Raw genomic sequence first — 22,722 nt, 5'->3', positions numbered from 1 at the left:
TATATGACACTAAAATAATTCAAGAGATTCGCTATTGTTAAAATATGATTGATATACACACAATATGTTGTTGCGGTTCAAGCATGTTTTTTTTTGCTTAACAAGATACAAAATACCAAATAAACAACAAGAAAAATCTTAATAGCATCCACATAGCAACATAACAAAAATAAACAAAATAAAACAAATTATAAAGAATTACGCATAAACAAATATTAATAATAATATTAAATATGTTCAAGCATATGTAACGTTAAGCGACACTTTTTTTAGTGTTTTTGATGGAGTCACAGTAAGTATCTATATTTCAGAAAAAAAGAATAATGCCAGAATATATTTACACTTTTAATATTATTTATTACCACAAACACTCTCAGATTCGGCACTTTTATAATGAATTTATTATTCTTGGTACATTTTTATACAGCCATTCACGTCTGTACTATTAATGACAAATTATTAACATTTAAAAAATTACATCTTTAAAATATAATGTATAACCTCGTATCTTCTGCCTTTTGATTTATTTTATTATTATTACTGGGTACTGTGTTGTGCGTTGCTTAAAAAATCTTGAAAAAATAATTCCCGACGTCATCCCCCCGAGCCGGAAGCGCGTCCACACGTGTGTCAGTCCTTCAACTTTTTTCTTCTTTACAGACACAAAGTGCACAACCTCGTGTCATTTTTTTAATGAGGGATTTAATTACTCTTATGGACCGAACATCATAGCCGTCCATCGAGTTTATTATGCGTTCATTCCGCTGCGCATTATTTACATGTAGAGCGTTTAGAAGCAGTGAAGAGTATCAGTGTGTCAGATTCATGGCCACACACACACCCAAAAAGCCCAAACCTCCTAAAGACACCCTGCGCCATGTGAGGATGAAGGAGAACCGCAGGCAGGGAGACCTGCACGGACCCGCCACCGTCTATGTGCAGGTGCTCGGGGCTGGAAGTCGAGATAATGGACCTTCTCTTTATGTCTTCTCTGAGTATAACAGGTGAGAATAGAGATTATATAACGTTACCCGATTCAGAAAAAACAAATGACATTGTCAACATTATACATTACAATAAGTACATTTGAGATTAAATGAGGTTTTTTGAGTCGTGATTGTAAGCCTGAGTCAGCAAAATAAACCACTGTCATGATAACATTATCAAATATATTAAAATTAGGGCTGTCAAACGATTAATCACGATTAATCGCATCCAAAATAAAAGTTTGGGTTAACATAATGTATGTCTGTGTACTGTACTGTGCATTTTAATTTTGTATTTATAAAAACATACGCATTTATTTAAGAAAAAATAAAATGTTAATATAAATAAGCATTTTCATATAATTTAAATTATTGGCAAATATAAATAAATACGTGTAAACATTTTCTAAATATATACATGTTGTGTACATGTATGTGTTTATAAATACTAAATTAATATGCGCACTACACAGACATACATTATGTAAACACAGACTTTTATTCTGGATGCGATTAATCACGATTAATCGTTTGACAGCCCTAATTAAAATGTAATTGCATTACAGATTGTTAAACATTTTGAATAAAAATTAAACTACAAACATTTGGTTCTCCATAAAATCAGTACCTTGTTGTAAAAGATTGTAATAATTGACATCATAATGTTCATAATTTCATTGTCAACAGATCATTAGCATTGCCATGAAGTTTTCATTTATGAGTAGTGGACATTTTATCGCTAATACAAAATATATTTTTGCCAGTTACAACAGTGTCCTGTGGTGTGACATCCTATAATAGAGACTATTTGTACTAGTTAATTTCCGCAATAGAACTAGTAAAGTTAATAAGAGCGCATCATAAATAGACCTGAATGCACATTGTTGTATACATACATTAAAAAGGAACATGTACGAAAAAGTAAACTAGTAAATATAATGTTATATTTGAAGGGCAATAATTGCATGTAATTATAAATGTGTATGAATGGGAGGGATGATCAAATGTTATAATTGTTATTTGCAGGTATCTGTTTAACTGTGGTGAAGGAACACAGAGACTCATGCAGGAGCACAAGTAAGATATAAACCCACAAACAATCCAACATATAATAGACACATCCGAATGAAAAGTTGATATTAAATGTACTGTGACAGTTGATTTGATGTTTTTTTGTATTCAGAGTCAAAATTGCACGCTTGGACAATATTTTCCTCACCAGAATGAGATGGGAAACAGTAGGAGGTTTATCAGGTCAGGAATGTACTTAAGTCTGTCACAGCTCACGTCTTATTTGACCTTTTTATTTCTTTTGCTCCATGGTTTGTGTGGTATGTAACCGACTCGTTCGTGTACAGGAATGATATTGACCCTTAAAGACACAGGAGTGCCTGAGGTTGTTCTCTCCGGACCCACACAGCTGGTACGTACATGTTAAAGAGGGATTATAACTCAACATTCAAAGGTCAGGTGCTGTATAATACATTTGCATTTATAGGTCTATAAAAGTCTGATGCGTTGTTTGATAAAATAAGATGTCTGCAAGAGAAAATGTTTTTGTAAACAACATTGAAAAAGAGGAAACATTGATGTCTGAATTAAACGTTATTTATATGGTGCATCGCGTTTTAAATGTGCAAAATCACTTTTAGGATTAGGATCGCTGCATGTGATATGTTTTTATTTATCTGAACGCTGATGGTTTTGCTGTTTCTACAGGAGAAATATTTACAAGCAATAAAAGTGTTTTCAGGACCGCTGGATCACATTAAACTCTGTAAGAGTCGCCCTTCATTCTCTCTCCACATATTTCTGCTTACATTTGTTTTGCACGAGCAAGAAATGACAATCCTGTTCTCTTTATTTTTTCTTTTTCATCCAAAGCTGTCAGACCTTATTCAGAGCCTCCGTATAAAGACGACACGATGACGGTCACGCAAGTTCCACTTTTCTGTAAGTCTCAAACTCATTTTTATGCTAAACAGTCCTGCTGAGGATGATCTGATCTGCTTACTGCTCTGTTTTGATGTTTGTTTGTCGTATAAGCTGACCGTAAGGCCGAGAGTGGCAGACGTTCCCCCGGCTTCAGCCGCGGCGCGAGTTCTAACAGCAGTACCGGTGTCAGCCTGCGGGGGGCGCTCAGGAGACTGGAGGATTCGGAGGAACAACACACCATCACGTCTAACGGAAGATTAGTGAGCCCAGGCAAGAGTTCTTGAGAATATTATCGTTTCGCTTTTGACTAGAAGACTAACAGAATGAATGTGACTAGGTGGAATTGTCATTTATTTTAAATAAACTTTTTGTTAATACAGATAAAAGAGGGAACGTCACTAGAGATGCGTCGCTTGTGGTGGCTTATGTGTGTAAGGTCAGCAGAATATTATATGAACCAGATTGATTTATGATTCTTTAGTACCATACTGTACTGATCGAATCTGTGTTTTCTTTAATGTTTCTTTAGTTGCATCCAAAGAAAGGGAATTTTCTGGCACTGAAGGCTAAAGAGATGGGTCTGCCTGTGTAAGTGTGTGATATTTGTGTGTGTGTGTGATCAAACACATGAGTGTTTATTCAGTGCTGTGGTTTCTCTGTAGAGGGACAGCGGCCATCGGACCAATAATAGATGCTCTGAAAGCTGGAAACACTATCACACATGATGGGAAAGAGGTGATGCGGACACAAAGACATTTTCGTTTTTCTTTCTTTCTTTATAATTATAGAATTCAAATGTTAAAGAAACATTTCACCCAATTTGGAACACAATTTTTTTCTCTATATTTTTCTCTATACAAGAGGAGGCCGACCCTGACAGTTCATTTTCAGAAACGACTAAATTGATCCATACCAGAAATCAGTGAAATTGTTTAAATTGTGTATTTTCGTAGTCATCTTTTAAGGGCACTACGCTTGTGGCTGTTTGCAAACAAACATGTTATTGCGTATATCAAAAATCAAAATGCAGATGATTCGGTTTTAGGGGGTAAAATTCTTTCCACGTCCTCGCTGTGCTTCATCTAGACGTGTGCTGTGTGTTTCAGATTCGACCGGAAGAGCTCTGTACTCCGTCTGATCCTGGACCTGTGTTCATAGTGATCGACTGTCCATCAGATGACTTCATACAGCCGCTCTGCACCAATCCCGTACTCCAGAGGTGAAGAGATGCTGCTTTTCTGAACACACGCGACCAACACGTTGCGCTAATGATTCAACGAGAAATAAATGTTTATATTTCAGACGCAAGTCACCAGCGTCAGTTCATGGAGCAGAAATAGACACTGAGCATCTAGGTCCTGTTTCTAGAAAACATGGAAAAGCAAAACATTAAAATATTGTGTTTACGCTTTGCGATTCTTCTTTAAAAGTAAACTTTGGGATAATCTTGAGTTTTTCTGTTGACGCGTGTGTGCAGGTATCAGACGGGTGGATCTGAGGACACAGCCGCTCTCGTGGTTCATATGACGCCAGAATCAGTGCTGAACTCAGATCAGTACAAGAGCTGGTTAGAGAGGTAAATCTTCACATCATGAGCTGCAGATAATCCACATGTGAGTGTGAACATGAAGGATTGTGGGATTGTGTCTTCGTTCAGGTTTCCCAGCAGCACTGAGCATCTGGTGTTAAATGAACAGAACATCACATCACACAACGTTCGCAGTCACAAACTCCAGACGCAACTGAACCTGATCCACCCCGACATCTTCCCTCAACTCAAACTCTACAAATCTAAAGTAATGAAACGCCTCAGTTAAATTTCTGACAGTGGGTCAGTTGGTAGTTCATTATATCAAGTTATTCGTTATTTTTGTCGCGAAAAAGATCAGATAGTTATCAATGTTAGAATATAACAGAATGTGATAGAATATAAATATTCTTATTTAATATTTGTTTATTCGTATGTAAGAAAATATCGAGTGTGTATTTATTTTTTTTCTTCTATTTAAAGTCCCCGTGAACCGGATGTTGCGATCGTTTTTACTTCAGTATTTTGACGCATTTTCGAGTGAAATGGAATTACGAAGGCGAAAAATAGTGGGCGTGGCTTTCGTGTTTCTCTGCTATTTGATTGGATGTATAAAAACTGCCGTTGCATTTTGAAATGGAACTGGCAGCAGACTGACATTTGAAGGGGAGGAGTTAACGGATGCTCCGCCCAAGCCGTCTAACATACGTCATTTAAGATTTTAACTGAAGATTATGAGGGCACACGAATTTTAAAAAGAGAATGACCCACATTGATAAACTATTTACAATAAACGCTGCAATAATTCATGAAAAAATAGGCATTGTCATTTTTAATTTCAATGAGACTTTAATTTTCTAAATGTCGTTTTACTTGTATAATATTTATTAAATCTTATTTCATTTTTTTTCAATTAAAGGAGAGATTTGTTATTTAGTAAATTTGCCCTTTGTGTGTTGTAGGAGCCTCAAGCATCTCTTCATGTTCCTAACGTAAGAGCCGAGTGTCTGTTGAAGTTTCAGCTTCGACCCAAACTGGAGTGGCAGAGGTCAGTTCAGGTTTAAGATCTATAAACATCTGTAATAGGATTTTAAATGAAGGTACGTGTGAAAGATAGCAAATAACAAACTTTAATTCTGACTGTATGTATGTGTGTGTTCGTATGTGTAGAGATGCCATCCCGTCCTGTGACCCTGAGGAGTTTCTGAAGGAGGCCGCTGACGTGCCTCATTTCTTACAGGAGGTTGAGGAGTGCAGGAGGTTTCAGACGGACGAGTCTGTCTCTGTGACCGGTGAGAGGAAAGTTTGGCATTAAAGCAGACAGAAACACTTCCAGCTAGACGTCCCGTCTTCTTAAACTGTCTGTGGTTGACAATTCATCATATCACAGAGGCGAACCTTTCAGAGGATTGTACATTACTCATTCTGTTCAGATATATGTGGAAGTACTAAACTTCTGTTCTGTTTTTCGACAGTTTTAATGGTTCAATTTCAATGCCATACAAAGATTTGAGTTTTGAAGCGATCCTGTTATTTTTAGTCTATTAACCACAGAGTTGGACAATACTTTTAAGTACATCTGAAAGCGTTTTTACTTTGAGCATATATCATACTTTTACCCCACTACATTTCATAAATAAATTTTAAGATGTTTTTTTTTTTACTTTAATACAGTATTTAAGTGCATTAAAACAGTGGTTTTCAAACTTTTTCGTTGTAAGGCCCCCTTTGTGTTAAGTGCATCGCTTTGCGACCCCCCATATAAAGACGTATAATCTTAAACTTAGAATTTTTATTAAACCAAAAACATTCAGTTATGCAATGCTGGAACCTCAATTCTTTTGGTTGGTGGTGTCATTTTTCTGATGTTTGATTACATAAAAACTATGATAAATTTCTATATTTCATAAAATGCCACAAAATCTGTGGCCCCCCTGGATCCATCTTGGGGCCCCCCAGGGGGCCACGGCCCCCAGTTTGAGAACCACTGCATTAAAAATCTAGTACTTTCGCACTTTTAAAAGTAAAACTACTTGAGTAAAAGAAAGTACGTGATTTGAGATTGTACTTGAACTATTTATTTGTGAATTAAAAAGTATGAGGAAAATCTTTACAGAGTAAAAACACTCATAAAGTGCAGATGCTTTAAAGTGCACTTAAGAATAAAAATACAGATTTTCGGCTGATTTAAAGGTGTTTTTTGTTGTATTTGTTTGTTTTTGCCGGTGAAGCCGAGCGGTTTCCAGAAATCGTGTTTTTAGGCACCGGCTCGTCTCTGCCGATGAAGATCAGAAACGTCAGTGGAACTTTAGTGAATATCAGGTATTATAAAATAAATCCTTTTTTTTTTAAATACATTTTGATTTGTTACATTGCCTTCAAAAACTCTTAAACTCTAGGAATTGTTGAATACGTGTATTGTTGAGGGATTCTCTCTCTGTGTTCCTCAGCTCGTGTCAGTCTGTGTTGTTGGATTGTGGTGAGGGGACGTTCGGTCAGTTGTGTCGTCATTACGGTGATGATGTCGATGAAATCCTCTCTAAGCTCTCCACCATCTTTGTGTCTCACCTGCATGCGGATCATCACACGGTGAGGTCATCATGAACATTATCAGACAGATTATTATTATATTACACAGCTCTGTTGAATACTGGATTGTGATTGGTCAGCCGTAAACCACCCTAAACATGTGTATAATCATTTTTAACAGAGCTTGTCTCTTTGTGAATAACAATTTAAAATCAAATCTTCGTCTTTTCGGTTTTTTATTTGTCTTTTGCTAATATTTGTGTATCTTATGGTCAACACAGGGTTTGATTCATTTGTTACTGGAGCGAGAAAGAGCTTTGGTTTGTACATTTTGATTTTTTTAGACCAGTTTTTTTTTGTTTGACAAGGTTGACCATATATATGAAGTAATCCTACATTGTCTGTAGAATAATCTAGGCAAACCGTTCAGTCCGGTGTACCTGATCGCACCTGTGCAGGTGATGACGTGGTTAAACCAGTATCACGACCACTGCCAGGAGATACTCAGCCAGATCAAGTACGGTTTATTTTCTTATCTCTCTCTCTCTCTCTCTCTCTCTCTCTCTCTCTCTCTCTCTCTCTCTCTCTCTCTCTCTCTCGCTCTCGCTCTCGCTCTCGCTCTCTCTCTCTCTCTCGCTCTCTCTCTCTCGCTCTCTCTCTCTCGCATTGCACTTCAGTCTTTTAGTCTTCTAGCTGTGGTGTTTCTGATGGTTTCAGCATTGTTCCAGCAAAGTTTTTGTGTGACGGTGCGGAGACGCCCAAAGTCAAAACCAAATCCTTCATTCAGGCCGTGCTGAAGAAGAACGATCTACTGAAGGTCTGTATGAAGAACTCTAAAGGAATATCTGCTGCCTTCTGTAAATATCTGGTTGTTAATGGGATACACTACCGGTCAAAAGTTTATGGAAGCCCGTTTCCGCCATGTGATAAAAAAACTCAAACTGTAAAAAGTCATAATTATGAGATAAAAAGTCGAAATTATGAGATACAAAAATCAAAATTATGAGATGAAAAGTCATAATTATGAGATAAAAAGTCAAAATTATGAGATAAAAAGTCATAATTATGAGATAAAAAGTCAAAATTATGAGATAAAAAGTCATAATCATGAGATAAAAAGTCAAAATTATGAGATAAAAAGTCATAATTATGAGATAAAAAGTCAAAATTATGAGATAAAAAATCGAAATTATGAGATACAAAAATCAAAATTATGAGATAAAAAGTCATAATTATGAGATAAAAAGTCAAAATTATGAGATAAAAAATCGAAATTATGAGATACAAAAATCGAAATTATGAGATAAAAAGTCATAATTATGAGATTGAAAATCAAAATGATGAGATAGAAAATTAAAATGATGAGATTGAAAATTATAATTATGAGATTAAAAAAACCAAATTATAAAATTGAAAATCGTAATTATGACATAAAAAATTGAAATTATGATTTAACAAGACACTGCACGCTTGCGACATCTGTTGCTTAATACAGCGTAAATATAAATAACTGTACATTTTTTATTTTATTTAATTAGGCTGAAACAAGCAACCTGATTCATTTGTTTTGAACTGATCCAAAGTCCCATTTTAGAAGCCTCATCAAACAGAAATATTACTAAAATACTACAAATTGACAGGCCACATTTTAGAATTATAGTACTCATCATAACTTTATCTAGGAATGATGTTTAAAAGCATCCAGAATAAATCAAAACTATATGCAGGACTAAAGAATATATGTAGCATATTCAAAGTAGCCACCCTTTCCAAAATTGTACTCTTGGCATGATCGAGCAGCTTCTTGAAATTTCACCTTGTAGGAAGATTTTTCAATAGTATTGGCAGAAATTTCATCTATTCATTTCTTGGCTGCTTTTTTTATTTGGTCCTCAATTTTTGTCGTCTAATAAAATAAATTAATATGTTGCCACGATTATATTTTTGTCTACTAAAGTCATTTCAAACATTTAAACATACATCTTCAGATTAAAAGATTTTAAGACCATGAGAAACATTTCAGTCAAACATTCAAGTGTTTTAGAACTTTTAAACAGCAGTGTATTTTTTGCCCTCCAAAATCATACATCAAAAATTATGCATTTAAGAGATGGCTTCACAAATCTATGATATTACTACTACTGCATGTTTCACAATAGAAACCTCTCTGGGTTTTTACTGGTAGTTTGTTGGCTTCAGCAGGCATGTTATCTGGTAGATAGGAACCAGTGAAATACTTTTCAGTAGCTCATAGATCTTTTGTTGAAAGGATTCCATATACATTGTACATTGAATGTGGCCCAAAACACACAATATTTTGTAATTGTTTGGCTGTGGAGTCCTTCAGGTTCCTGGGCTCCACCATCTCAAAGGACCTGAAGTGGGAGACCCACATAGGGCCCAACAAAGGTTGTTCTGTGTGCTTTAATCCCTGTCAGGTTTGCCTCGGCTACTCAGTTGATCACAAGTGGACAAGAACGGATAGTCCAGATTGCTGAAAAGATCATTGGTGCTTTCTTTCCCACTCTTGTAAAGTGCAATCATTACAGACTTGATACACCCTGGACACAACATCTTTGAACTGTTGCCCTCTGGCCGGTGCTTCAGAAGGAGTACTAGAGCATCTGGACATATTGCTTTTAATAAATTTGAATATTCGCAAATTTCCAATCTATTTTACATACAGTATATTACTTCTGTACAACTGTCTATTTACAGTTGTATTTTATTTATATTTTTACATATTTTGTTTTATTATTATGTGTCTGCTGATGCATTTGTATGTCTGCACTGGAAGCTTAAAAAAATACTGAAAACTGAAAACAAATAACTAAAATATATATATAACCAATCGCAAGTGGTTTGTAAAACCACCGAGTTGCATTTACACCATTCTAACCAGCGGATGTCACCAGCGTGCGGTGTCCTGGCTGCACTGCGCATGTGCACGTTAAGTCATAATTTTGACTTTTTATCTCATAATTTTGACTTTTTATCTCATAATGTTGACTTTTTATCTCACAATTTTGACTTTTTATCTCATAATTATGACTTTTTATCTCACAATTTTGACTTTTTATCTCATAATTTTGACTTTTTATCTCATAATGTTGACTTTTTATCTCACAATTTTGACTTTTTATCTCATAATTATGACTTTTTATCTCACAATTTTGACTTTTTATCTCATAATTTCGATTTTGTATCTCATAATTATGACTTTTTATCTCATAATTTTGACTTTTTATCTCATAATTTCGATTTTGTATCTCATAATTATGACTTTTTAGAGCCTGATTTTTTTTTATCACGTGGCGGAATTGGGCTTCCATAAAAGTTTTTGCACACTTGAGTGAAATGTTTCTCGTTATTTTTGACCTTTGATCTGAAAGTGTAGGCTTAAAGGGGTCATATGACACGGGCTAAAACGAATATTATCATTTGTTTTAGATGTAATGCAATGTATATACACGATTTAAGGTTAAAAAACGCTGTATTTTCCACATACCGTGCATGTTTGTATCTCCTCTTTTCCCCGCCTCTGAAACGCGCAGATGTTTTACAAAGCTCATCGCTCTGAAAAGTGAGGTGTGCTATGATTGGCCAGTTAACCAGTGCGTAGTGATTGGTCGAATACTGCAAGCGTGAGGGAAATGTAACACCTCTTACCATATTTGGAACATCAGGTTCCTCTTCAATTGTACTGACAGGTACGCCCACCTTACTTGCGTACACATTTGGGCGGTCTTAGTCAAATCAGACCACCAACTGACGTAGATTTGTGGGGGTGTGGTTACACGAGGCGTTTAATGCATCTTTTGTTCCCACACTTTCATTTTTGCAATTTTACGTGTTTAATACATATGGGCAACTTATAACACACCAAAGACACAGAAAAACACGTATTCGTGCCATGTGACCCCTTTAAATGTCTGAAATTAGTAAACAAACATATCGTTTTTCAAACAAGCATGTTTGTCCATGACAAAACTAACATTTTATGTAATAAAAAATGCTTTTGAAATGGATGACTTTGACTGCACAGTGAAGAAAGAGCAGCCAATATGAGCTCAGAATAGATGGGAACTTCTTTAATATTGTTTAAAAAGCATCTCTAGGTAAGTCCTCAAGAAGCTGCTTGATAAAATGACAAGAAAACATTTCTGCAAATTCTAGTCAAAAAATGTTCAAATATAACACGTATTTATTAAAAACAAAAATGAGTTACAACATAATTCCCATAGTTCCCTTTGTTTTATTGCATAATTTTGATGCATTCATTATTATTATTCTAAAAAATGGAAAAAAATATGAACACATAAGTGAGTAAGTGTCGAAAAAATTTGACCGGTAGTTTAGTTCCGCCCAAAAATGTATTCATGTTCGTGTGGTTCAAAACCTGTATGTGACCCTTCCTTTGTATTCTGCCGAAGAACGATTTCATTTTTGGTGTACTGTCCCTTTAAATTAACTTCAGTCCATTGATCATGCATTAGTAACTAATAGAAATTTGAATGGTTAATATTTTCTCGTTTTACCATCAGACAAAAACCGTCTAGCTAACTGATTAGTTCCTCGTTTTTGTTTGTGTAGTTTCAGACGTGTTTAGTTCGTCACTGTAAGAACGCGTTTGCCTGCAGTTTGACACATCAGTCGGGTTGGCAGCTTGTGTTCTCTGGAGACACGATGCCCTGTGAAGCCCTCACTAATATAGGTATGTAACACAAACACACACACGTGATCATATTTTACATATAGAAGAAAAAAATCTGATGTAGTATAGTCCAAGTCGGACTTTTTTCCCCAAGAATTTTTGCTGCAGATTATCATCATCAAAACCTCATCGGTCCAGCTGCAAAAAAATCAGTGCACCGATTCCTCGCAGATCTATAGAATGACTGCTATGTTTAAATGGTGTTTATCAGGGATGGAATCGATCAGATGGAGTCACAGAACTCTGTTTAATGGTTCCTGAGGGATTGTGTTCAGTCTGAATCTCTCTTCAGAAAGCTGAACATGCGTTCTTTTGTCCATTAGGATGAGGTGTTTGTTATCTCAGCAGTTCCCATGATAGATTTCTAAAGGATAAAAATGAAGCGTGTGGTACTGAAGCTGTAAATGATCTGTGTTTTATGTGTTTGATTCATCTGTGGTGTGATGGATTTGTTCTCAGGAAAGAACGCAACACTTCTGATTCACGAAGCCACACTGGAGGATGGGATGGAGGAGGAGGCGTTAGAGAAGAGACACAGGTACATCAACACATGAGCGCGCACAAACACACACGGCTCTCTTTGTATCATTTTATTTGAGAAAATATATACATTGCAGCCCATCTAAAACATTTTTTTTACTAAATGTATTATTTATATAAAAAGAATAAGAATAAAAAGTAAAAAGTCTAATGCGATATGTATTTGATTTTTTCCTTTGTCAATCATTTTATGTAAAGCACTTTGAATTACCTTGTGTATGAAATGTGCTATATAAATAAACTTGCCTTGCCTTGCCTTGCCTAGAAAGTATGATTATAATATAAAAATACATTTATATATAAATATTTTGATTAAAAATAGCTATTGCACAATATAGATGCACTTTTCTAAGTTACACATAACCACAATATTATTAATAATAATGAATTTATTTAAACATTATTTAAAGAATATCATTGGTTGCTTTTTTATGCAAGTTTTATGCAAAGTTTTTAAGAATATTACTTTACACTCCTGAATGTGATTTATCAACAAACCAAAGCCCTAACCATCAAATCAAAGAGCACTGATTTGTTGATAAATCACATGCAGGAGTGTAAAGTAATATCCTTAAAACTTTAACAACATATAAAAAAGCAAACATTAGCAATATCATGCGACAAAGGATGTTGATCCAAAAGTATGTTCTGTCTATTCAGTTTTAGTGTTTGTGTCGTGTATTAATAATGTTTGTGTCAGTGATGGTGTTTGTTATTGTACCTCCAGCACTACGTCTCAGGCGATTGATATCGGTATGAAGATGAACGCCGAGTTCATTGTGCTGAATCACTTCAGTCAGCGATACGCTAAGATCCCGCTCTTCAGCGACGACTTCAACAGCAAAGTAGGAATATCCTTCGATCACATGAGGGTGAGAAGTTTTCTAGTATCAAATAATACCTTTTCTTTTGCTTTATAGACTTACTTCCAATCATCCGTGTTTCGTTTATCCCACTTTGAATCAATTGTATAATTAACTGTTTGATTGAATTACAGGTTAGATTTGGAGATTTTGCGATTCTCCCGCGGCTCATTCGGCCTCTGAAGGTTCTGTTTGCGGAGGAGATTGAAGAGATGGAGGAGAGGAGAGAAAGGAGAGAGATGAAGAAGAGCTCTGAACTTCCATCCAACGCAGACGAGACGAACAGAGGAGACAAGAGAGAGCAGGACGACGTAAACCAGGAGACGGCTAACAAACGACTCAAAGCAAACTGATGGGTAACCGGTAAACCAATCAGAGAGCAAGAGAACAAGCAGAAAGTGCTCAGAAATATAATGTGGGTGAAGTCAGAACTGAGACTCGTCCCAAAACTAAAGATTCGACAGTTTGAGCTGGAAAGTACAGTACCTTTAGTTTACTGGAAGTTTGACATTTTATTTCAACTTTCCTTCATCTTGAAAAAAGATGTTTCAGCGCTCATGAATGCATTTGATCTTTTCAGAAAGTAACTGCTTTGAAACTGATGCGTTTTATTTTGTTTGGTGTGCAGTGATGAGTTAAGGCACTTGTACATTTGTGTATGTAATATTTCATTATTTTATGTACATGAAATCACCAGTTAACTTAGGATTGTTTTGGGGAAATAAACTTTGACCTGTAGAAATGCTTGACATTATAATTTAAGTTTTTTATTTATTTGAATCTTATTAAAGGATGAATCAGGTCACTATTTCCAGTTTTATTCATGCATGACTTTCTTGTAAGTTCACTTACATTTATATTGGCAACATCATATCATACTTGGGTTTCAGCGACATCATTGAAATAATGTCAATGTCAAAGCATCTAATTTAATATACAGATCTGATGGTCACTGATCTTCCGACAGTCTTTGTGTCCGGTGGGATGTTTTTAATCTAATATTCGTCATCACAGTAATCCTAAAGAAGCTTAGTTAGCAGTGAATTCAGTTATATTGAAAGGCAACCACATCTGACAACAAGAGTCTTGACAGATTTGACACGGAGAGAGATGTTTTTTTTTTCTTTATTAAAACCAAAAAATGTATGCTTGCTTGTTGGTTCATGGAAGAGCTTTAGTCTGTATATTAATATAGAGCTCGATAACAAATACTCAGATTAGTTTGAAGTCATTTTTGTTCCTGATTCATGTGCCAATTTGCCAGGGATGGCTCTGTTCAAGGATCCAGTGTATGAAATTTAGCGGCACCTAGTGGTGAGGTTGTAAACTGCAACCAACGGCTCACTCCACCCCTACGTGTCGTCACGTTTTCGCTTCTTTGCCGAAGAGATGGGGCCTGCATTCCAATTCTACTAATACTAGCCTAATAGTATGGAGCCAGAAATATGACAAAATCTGAATTTGAATTTTGTAAATCTGAATTTTAGATAAGTGTAATTGCACAAAATTTAATATTTCCTGACATTCAATATAGTTCTGAATTTGATTTTTAATGTTTTAATATGAATATTTAATATTACATTTCTTAAATTGAATATAGAACCATTCAAAACGCAGAAATTCAAATTCAAAAATGGTTCAGTGGGTAAGGTTAGCTTCCGGGTTCGACAGGGAAGAGTAGAAGATCTCGGAAAAATCAAACGGAGCGCTTTGGCCACAATGGCCGGTTATTTGTTCTTATTATCCAATCAAACTCCAAACATGCTGTTTTGGAGAGTGGAACTTCTTACATTGCAATAAAAAGGATTTCAATTTTTCAAATTGCGGCCACGCCCACAAGACCACACGGGTTGATCGTTTGTTGCTGCAGCATAGCTCATATCGCTGCAATCTTAGGCAGTTTTTGTGCATCGTTCTGCACTTCGAATTTCTACCGGAAGTAGTAGACCATCCGGGAATCTTTGGGATACTATTTTCAACATACTACTATTTGGGACATGTTAATTCTACTTTCGAATACTATTAGGACGGATATAGTATGCTGATTGGAACGCAGGGAACGTATTTAAGAAACGCGTTTGTCCGTTTAGGGCTACTGTAGAAACAACAATTCCGTGTAAGGGGACGCGCGGTGTATGTTGATAGAAAAAGCTCATTCTAAGATAATGAAAACATATTGCTTCATTATGTAAGGTCACCTCTGAAAACATAGTTATGTATATTATGTTGCATTTCTGTCTATAGATCCTCCCAAATAACGCACTCGACCTTTAAAACAAATTAAGATTAACTACAATGTGTTGTCATTTACTACAGAAAGTTGTCCCTGAGCTTACATGTTTACATATTCGTGAATATATAAAATATTTATATTGAATCCTTTAATATATATAAATGTATATTCTAATTAAATATGATTCATTTGTACGGTTTGTATCTTTGTTTCATGATCACCTCGCACAGCAACAAATCTTAAGTCCTCTATTTACGTCCCGCCTGCAGTTCTCTTATCCACCACTTGAGGGCGCTCTAACCTCATATTTACACTAAAGCGCTATTATTCCCAACAGCTATCAACTCGTGCTCATGTGTTTGTTTAATACACTCCTTTCAAATCAGATTCACACTAAACGATGTGAACCGATGATGATGAATACAAGTGATTGGCTATCCAAACTCTGATCGGTTGAAACAACATCCCCATAAACGTATTTATGCATTTAAACATCTCTGTGGTCTTACACAGAACTGGGTGTAGCAGTGCATGTGGATTAAAGTAGCCACATCATGTTTGTGTCTCTGCACCTGTCGGCTCCAGCTTCACCTCTTCTTGCCTCTGACATCATGTTTGATTTGTGTGTGTTGTGATGTGCTGTGACTTTTGACCCTGAATGACCTGACATCTCTGTTCACCGTCTCTTGAGTCGAGTCGACTCTGTCTTATAAATGCATGTTTGTCTCACTGTGATCTCTCGCTCTCTTGTCTTAAGCAGGTGTGTTTTCTCAGCATCTCTTCATCCTGTAGATTTCTGTGGATGTGGCATCTTAAGGGATCTCTGCTCAAATGCTGCTCTTTCATAGCTCAAGAGTTTTAATGTCGGGTTCATTTCATGTAAGTATTAGCTGTGAATGTTTCTTCTACATTGTTTCTTTTGTTCTGTGGTTCTTTGGGTGTTTCTCCCGAGGAGAGGAATGTTAAACATGTGCTTTTCATCTTCATTTTATCTCATTGATGTCTCAGACAAACAACTGAAGCAAGAAGAGGTAAAATAATCTTGATTTGAGTCAATTTGATGAGAAATGTTGAAGTTCATACTGAGATCTTCAATAATATTGATTATTGCAGAAATATTGGTGTTTGCAGACTTAACAAATCCGAGCTCATTTTTGACTTTTTTTCTCAGGAGAAATGTTCAGTTTGCTCGTTTGTCATGTATGTCTATGAAAAATAGATGGGAAATCTATTTGTGATTTTTCTTTTTATATGGGATAGAGGATTGAGATATCACACATGCGCACACATACACACACAAAGAGGTCAGAGGTCATACTTCTGGTGATTATAGAGTTCTTGAAAACCTGTCAGATATCCTCTGCCCACCTTCTCTCTCTCTCTCTCTCTCTCTCTCAGTGTGCAGCTGAGCGGGTGGTAATACGGACAGACTCGTGTGTTATTGCACTGGAGATCATGCTCTGAATCCACAGCGCTTCAGCTCATCCGGACAGACCGGTAATTGCTGGTAGACTCCAAAACCGCCCGACCTGTCGGTCAAATACAGAGACACGTCAAACACGCCGGATTTCATGTCCTGTCCTGTTCCCAAAGAATGTAAAGACTCATCAATGAACAGAGAGAGAAGATAAAGCAGTCAGATCTCTGATAGCCGAACAATGATGTCGCCGGTCTATGTGTCACCCATAGAGAGCTTTAAAGTGATAGTTCACCTAAACATGGAAATTCTGTCATCATTTATTCACCCACATGTTGTTTCAAACCTGCAAAAGAAGATATTTTGAAGAATGTTGATAATCAAACGACACTGAACCCCATGGACTTTAGTTGTATGAACCAATGAGACATTTCTCAAAATATCTTCTCTTGTGTTCCACTGAAATACAGGTTTATAGCCACATGAGTAGGATTAAATGATGACAGATTGTTTTATTTTGGGTGAACTAACCCCTTCAACTTTCTAAAAATTGTTGACACAAAAGTCAAATGTTGATCAATCTCTAGACTTATATATAGACTTTTTTTTTTACAGAGCTCCAGGGCACACGTGTGTGTGTTGAGGCGGTTGGACATCAGTATTCAGGGTGGTCGTTGAGGGTCCGTCTCTTGTTCTCGCAGCGGGCAGGTTTGTATTAGCACACTGTTGAGGAGCGAGTCGAGTCGAGTCTCTGGGGAGCGAGTGGAGAACAGACGCCCTGCTGGTGCTGCATGAGAAATCACCTCCATTCTGCTGAGAATCTGGGTGTGAGGCAGACAGACAACACACACAGAGAGAGAGAGGTTAGGGTACAATCTGAATGTCAGAATGTTACATTGGTTGTTGGTTTCTAAAATGCATCTTAATGCAAATCATAATGCAACTCAATTACATTTTGAACAGTGAGGTTTGTTTCTGCTACAATAATGCACAAATGTTTATGTATGTGTATGTAAAATATGTTTCTGGATGGATTTCAACCTCAGACGTCAGATAGGGTAAAATGTTAAAAACGATCGAGACTAAATGTTAGCACTGAATCTTTTTTTAATACCGCAGACCGCCCGGAGAGAAAAGTCAATACATACCGAGAGAACATGTTTTCCTAAAGAGCAGCCGGTCTGCAGCCGAGAGAAAGTCTTGTTGAGTACATTAACACTAATGGACACATATTGATGACGTCGAGGATGCCAAATGACTATACTTTACTGAACGCGAGGAGTTTAGGGATAGTTCATGCAAAATTGAAATTCATCATCATGTGGTTCAAAACCTGTATGTGATTCTTCTTCAGTGGAACACAAAATAAGATATTTTGAGAAACGTCAAAATGAAAGTCACTGTAAAAAAAATTTGTAAGAAAACGGAAAATTTCTGTAAACTGGAGAAACAGAAATATACCGTAAAATATTTTTTTCTTGTAAAATTACAGGATATTAGGATATATATTTATATAAAATTGTTTTCCCCTTTTTCTTGTAAATTTGTTGTATTTTTCTGTAATTTTACAGTTTTTGACCGTATTTAAAAAATAAACTGTAAAAAAAGAAATCTTGTTAAGAATAATTTATTTCTTGGGCGCCGGAAATAAACTGTAAAATAACGGTTCCCTGTAAAATTACCCCCCCCCTCCCCGTTTTTCTTGTAAATTTGCAGTCTTTTTCTGTAATTCTACTGTATTTTTACCGTATTTAACCAGGTTTTTTAACAGTATGGGGTTCAGTGTTGTTTGGTCATCAGCATTCTTCAAAATATCTCCTTCATTTGTGTTCTGCAGAAGAAAGTCATACAGGTTTGAATTGACTCTTTATGAGTAATAAAGTGTTCCTCTGGGTCTGTACGTTTTGAATTGCATGCAGTTTGTATGCAGGTGTGTTGAGGCGTTCCTCACGCTGATATTAAAGTGTCTTGAGCGTTTTCAGCTGATTTAAACAATCTTCCTCAGGCTCAGACACTAACTAATCCTGGGCTCATTACAGAGAAAGCCATGTTTTATATTGGTTCTCTCACGATGGTTTGCTTCATCAGCTCCACAGAGACTTGAGACTTGGTCTCTCAGAAATAATTGCCTTCAAGCCAGCGTTTTGTTAAACAGTGTGTTCAAGGGATTCACATTTTACTACTCACACCTCATGATGCTAAACACACAGTTCATCACGTTTTACTAAACATCTATACATCTTTATTATTATCCCATTCTTTAATTGTCTGATCTTTTCTGTATGACGGGATTTATGTTTAAAGGAATAGTTAACTTGAAATCACAATGCGTGTTTTCGTAACGGGACACGTGAGAACCAACGAGATTTGATGTTATGGTGTGCCGCCATATTTGCATTTTTGTTTTCAATTTCTCTAAATAAGCATTTTCCTCATGTATCGTATGCCTCAGAATGACAGATGAATGGTTGGTTGATTAGATTGTTGTCCCAGGCAAAATCAGGAAAGCCGATCGAATCACATTGAGAAACAGTGATGACGAGAGCTCTTTGTTCTCCATCTGTGTTTCTCTCAGCGCTCGCCGTCTTCTCAGGGTTTTCCTTCATCTCAGAATATAACCTGGACCGGATCGGCCTTGAGAAGATCTGTTTAATTCCTTTTGAGGAAGCGTTTTCAAAAGAGCCTTTGAAGTAACATTGGCGCAGGAATGTCGCAGGAAATGTTCTGGAAATGTTACTGGACACATAATGATGCTCACCTGAGTAACAACCTGTTATTTTACTTTTTTAGAAAAAAATATTTTTCTTTTATGGGAACATTGTTGAATTCTTAACAGATTAAAATAAACAGAATAAAATTAACTCATAAAATTGATCATCTTTATGAGAGCGACAGACTGAATGTAGGACGAGTTTGACATTGTTAGACAGTTGTGAAGAGAGATTTTCAAAGGCCACATGAAAAAATATTGTGGTATACTTTTATTTTTAAAATGGAAAACTTTAGGTAATTGTAATATACTGTAGTCAATTGTACTAATTACCACAGTTTGTTAACGTATACTACAGTATTCTGTTTTAACTATGAGACCATTTTTCAAGATGCTTCTGGACCAGTGTTGCTTACATCAATGGTCTACAGTAAATCGATAACTGTAATAAATACTGTAGTATACTAGAATATTTACCATGGTAAGGTTCAAAAACACTATAGAGTCTAGTAGTTTCACTGCAGTTTACTATAGTAAATACTGGTACTGTATGTTTTCACGTGTGGATTAATGATTCTGTTTTTTTCTCACATGAAGCTCTTACACAGATCCAGAAGAGGAGAGTAGGTCAGACGTCTCTCTAAACAAGTGTCGCACAGAATATAACATCCCACATGTCTGGAGTAAAGGTGTGTACAAGTTGGTTATTTTTCAGTTTTGAAAATAGGAAAGCAGGTTTCAAGAAATGTGAGAGACAATAAATTGAGATGGGAAGGTTAATAAAAAGCGTGTCAGAATGTCGCTCCGATGAAAGTGTGTGGGTGAGAAAAATCACTGTTCAGATTTATTATGAAAACGATGATGAGTTTCAGCGCCTTTACACCAATAACACTGTGTGGAAAAGGTTGATTTTTCTGAAACCGTGTGTTAACAGTAAAACACCCTTCAGTTGTCATTACAACGACATTGATCTGTGAGTATTGATGATGTCCAGCTGTCCTCGGCTCGATACGGCCGATCGCTGCCCTTCACAGCGGCACAGCCACTCAAAAACACAAGTCTTCAATAACGCATTCAGCTGCTGTTTGACTACTTAACTTCCAGTTCTCTGGATTTGACAAATAATCCATTTCAAATACTCTTTGTATTATGAACGTTATTTCCTCACATACAGTAAAGTAAGGAAATTCTCTCAAAAATACAAGAGTTTTTTCAACTCTTGATTAGGTCAAATATGGACATTTTGTACATTTACATTTACATTTAGTCATTTATTAGACGCTTTTATCCAAAGCGACTTACAGAGAGTTCAGGGAGCAATAAGCGATATGTCATACAGGAGCAATAATACAATAGGTGCTAATACAAAGTTACTAGTTTCAACAAAAGCTAGACCAATACCTGTTGAGAGAAAGAGAGACGATTAGTGTTTTTTTTTCTTCTCATTTGTCTGTCAAGTATTCACAGAAGAGATGTTAAGTAGTTTTTTGAATGTTGTGAGAGATGTGGTTGACCGGACCGAGTTAGGAAGAATGTTCCATGCAGGAAGGAGTTGTGAAGGAGAAAGAGCGGGAAAGCCATTTACTGCCCTTATGAGAAGGCAATACAAGATGCCGCTGGTTTGCTGAACGCAGGGATCTTGATGGGGTGTAGGATTGTAGGAGGGTGTGAAAGTATGCCAGTGCAGATCCAGTGATAGTCCTGTAGGCAAGCATTAGTGACTTGAATCTGATACGGGCTTCAACCAGTAGCCAGTGGAGAGAGATGAAAAGGAGTGTCACATGAGCCCTTTTGGGCTGTTGGAAGACGAGGCGTGCTGCTGCGTTCTGAACCAGCTGGAGTGATTTGATAACCTTTGCAGGAAGACCAGCAAGGAGAGCATTGCAGTAGTCCAAGCTTGAGATCACCAGGGACTGGACAAGGAGTTATGCCGCATGATCAGTGAGATAGGGTCTAACCTTTCTAATGTTGAATAAGACATATCGGCATGACCGCATAGTCTTTGCAATGTGATCAATGAAGGACAGCTGTTCATCAAATATGACTCAGAGATTCCTGACTATTTTGGAAGGAGTGATTGTGGTATTGCCAAGTTGGATGGTGAGATAGTGATGCACAGTGGGGTGTGCTGGAAACACGAATAGTTCCGTCTTGGCCGGGTTCAGCTGGAGGTGATGCTCTTTCATCCAAGCCGAGATGTCCTCTAGGCAGGCTGTAATGCGAGCTGCTACAGTGGTATCGTCTGGGTGAAACGAGATGTAGATCTGGGTGTCGTCAGCATAACAGTGGTAGGAGAAGCCATGTCCCCGTATGATAGGTCCCAAGGATGTCGTGTAGATGGAAAAAAGCAGCGGTCCAAGCACCGATCCCTGAGGGACCCCAGTGATCATGTGGTGAGCAGTGGACAGCGAGCCCCTCCATGACACCCTGAAGGATCTGCCGGAGAGGTAGGATTTGAACCAGCGGAGAGGAGAGCCTGAGATACCTAGAGATGACAGGGTTGCTAGCAGTATCTGGTGATTGACAGTGTCAAACGCTGCAGATAAGTCTAGCAGAATCAGGACCAAGGATTTAGATTCCGCCTTGGCTAGCCGCAGTGCTTCTGTGACCAAAAGCAGCGCAGTCTCAGTGGAGTGGTTTGTTTTGAAGCCAAACTGCTTGTCATCCAGTAGTTTGTTCTGGGATAGGTAGGACGACACCTGGTTGAAAGCTGCCCTTTCAAGTGTTTTTGCAATAAATGGGAGCAGAGAGACAAATCTGTAAATGTCGGTAGTAGAGGGGTCCAATGTGGGTTTCTTCAGTAGGAATGTGACCTGGGCCTGTTTGAATGTGGATGGAAAGGTGCCGGTGAGCAGGGAGGTGTTGATGATAGATTCTAGATTTCTAGGTTTGTCCATTTTTTTGCCCAACCATTGATGAGCGAGCATTTTTAAGTGCATGTTTTTATCGGATGGGAGAAAATAAAAGCCTTTCGAGGCATTTTGGGGTGGAATTTTCTAATTCGGGGGCAATAAGCACATTGGCAACCCCTTAGCAACAGCCCAACAATGACAAAAACAGCTGAGCAACGTGTTACTAAAATGTGCCAAAGGTGTGTTGCCCTTTGGCACAAGTAAAAACCCTCTGACAAAGTACAGATACTTGAGAAAAGTACATCCACCTCTGACTTTACCAACATTTACGTGTCATAAACGTGTCAATACATCTGCTAAAGGCCATTTAGGAAAGCCGGTCTGTTTCACTGACATCAAGAGATGAGCTGTTAAC

The 22,722-nt window shown here is 37.0% G+C and overlaps 1 protein-coding gene and 1 long non-coding RNA gene across 3 annotated transcripts; both read left to right on the top strand.

Annotated features, from left to right (window-relative positions):
• Positions 1 to 588: 588 nt before the first annotated feature.
• elac2 (elaC ribonuclease Z 2) lies at positions 589 to 13,897 on the top strand. Its single transcript, XM_057347064.1, has 24 exons — positions 589 to 1,004; positions 2,013 to 2,063; positions 2,170 to 2,240; positions 2,345 to 2,409; positions 2,706 to 2,763; positions 2,871 to 2,939; positions 3,033 to 3,191; positions 3,302 to 3,357; positions 3,451 to 3,509; positions 3,584 to 3,656; positions 4,028 to 4,140; positions 4,399 to 4,497; positions 4,579 to 4,717; positions 5,412 to 5,497; positions 5,620 to 5,741; positions 6,681 to 6,771; positions 6,900 to 7,038; positions 7,260 to 7,298; positions 7,386 to 7,495; positions 7,696 to 7,795; positions 11,572 to 11,692; positions 12,152 to 12,230; positions 12,960 to 13,104; positions 13,230 to 13,897. Exons 1-24 carry the CDS (start codon positions 751 to 753, stop codon positions 13,446 to 13,448), a joined length of 2,517 nt encoding a protein of 838 aa, XP_057203047.1. The 5' UTR covers positions 589 to 750; the 3' UTR covers positions 13,449 to 13,897.
• A 2,839-nt stretch (positions 13,898 to 16,736) lies between these two features.
• LOC130562262 (uncharacterized) lies at positions 16,737 to 20,129 on the top strand. Of its 2 annotated transcripts, none has more exons than XR_008963919.1 (3): positions 16,737 to 16,825; positions 17,361 to 17,608; positions 20,053 to 20,129. It is a non-coding gene; the product is annotated as an uncharacterized LOC130562262 (long non-coding RNA). The 2 variants fall into 2 exon arrangements; XR_008963920.1 differs by lacking the exon at positions 20,053 to 20,129 and adding an exon at positions 17,865 to 17,988.
• Positions 20,130 to 22,722: the final 2,593 nt, after the last annotated feature.

This window comes from Triplophysa rosa, linkage group LG11, assembly GCF_024868665.1.
Source record: "Triplophysa rosa linkage group LG11, Trosa_1v2, whole genome shotgun sequence".
Lineage (NCBI taxonomy): Eukaryota > Metazoa > Chordata > Actinopteri > Cypriniformes > Nemacheilidae > Triplophysa > Triplophysa rosa.
Note: the sequence above shows the minus strand (reverse complement) of the source record. Positions and strands in the feature narration are given on the sequence as shown.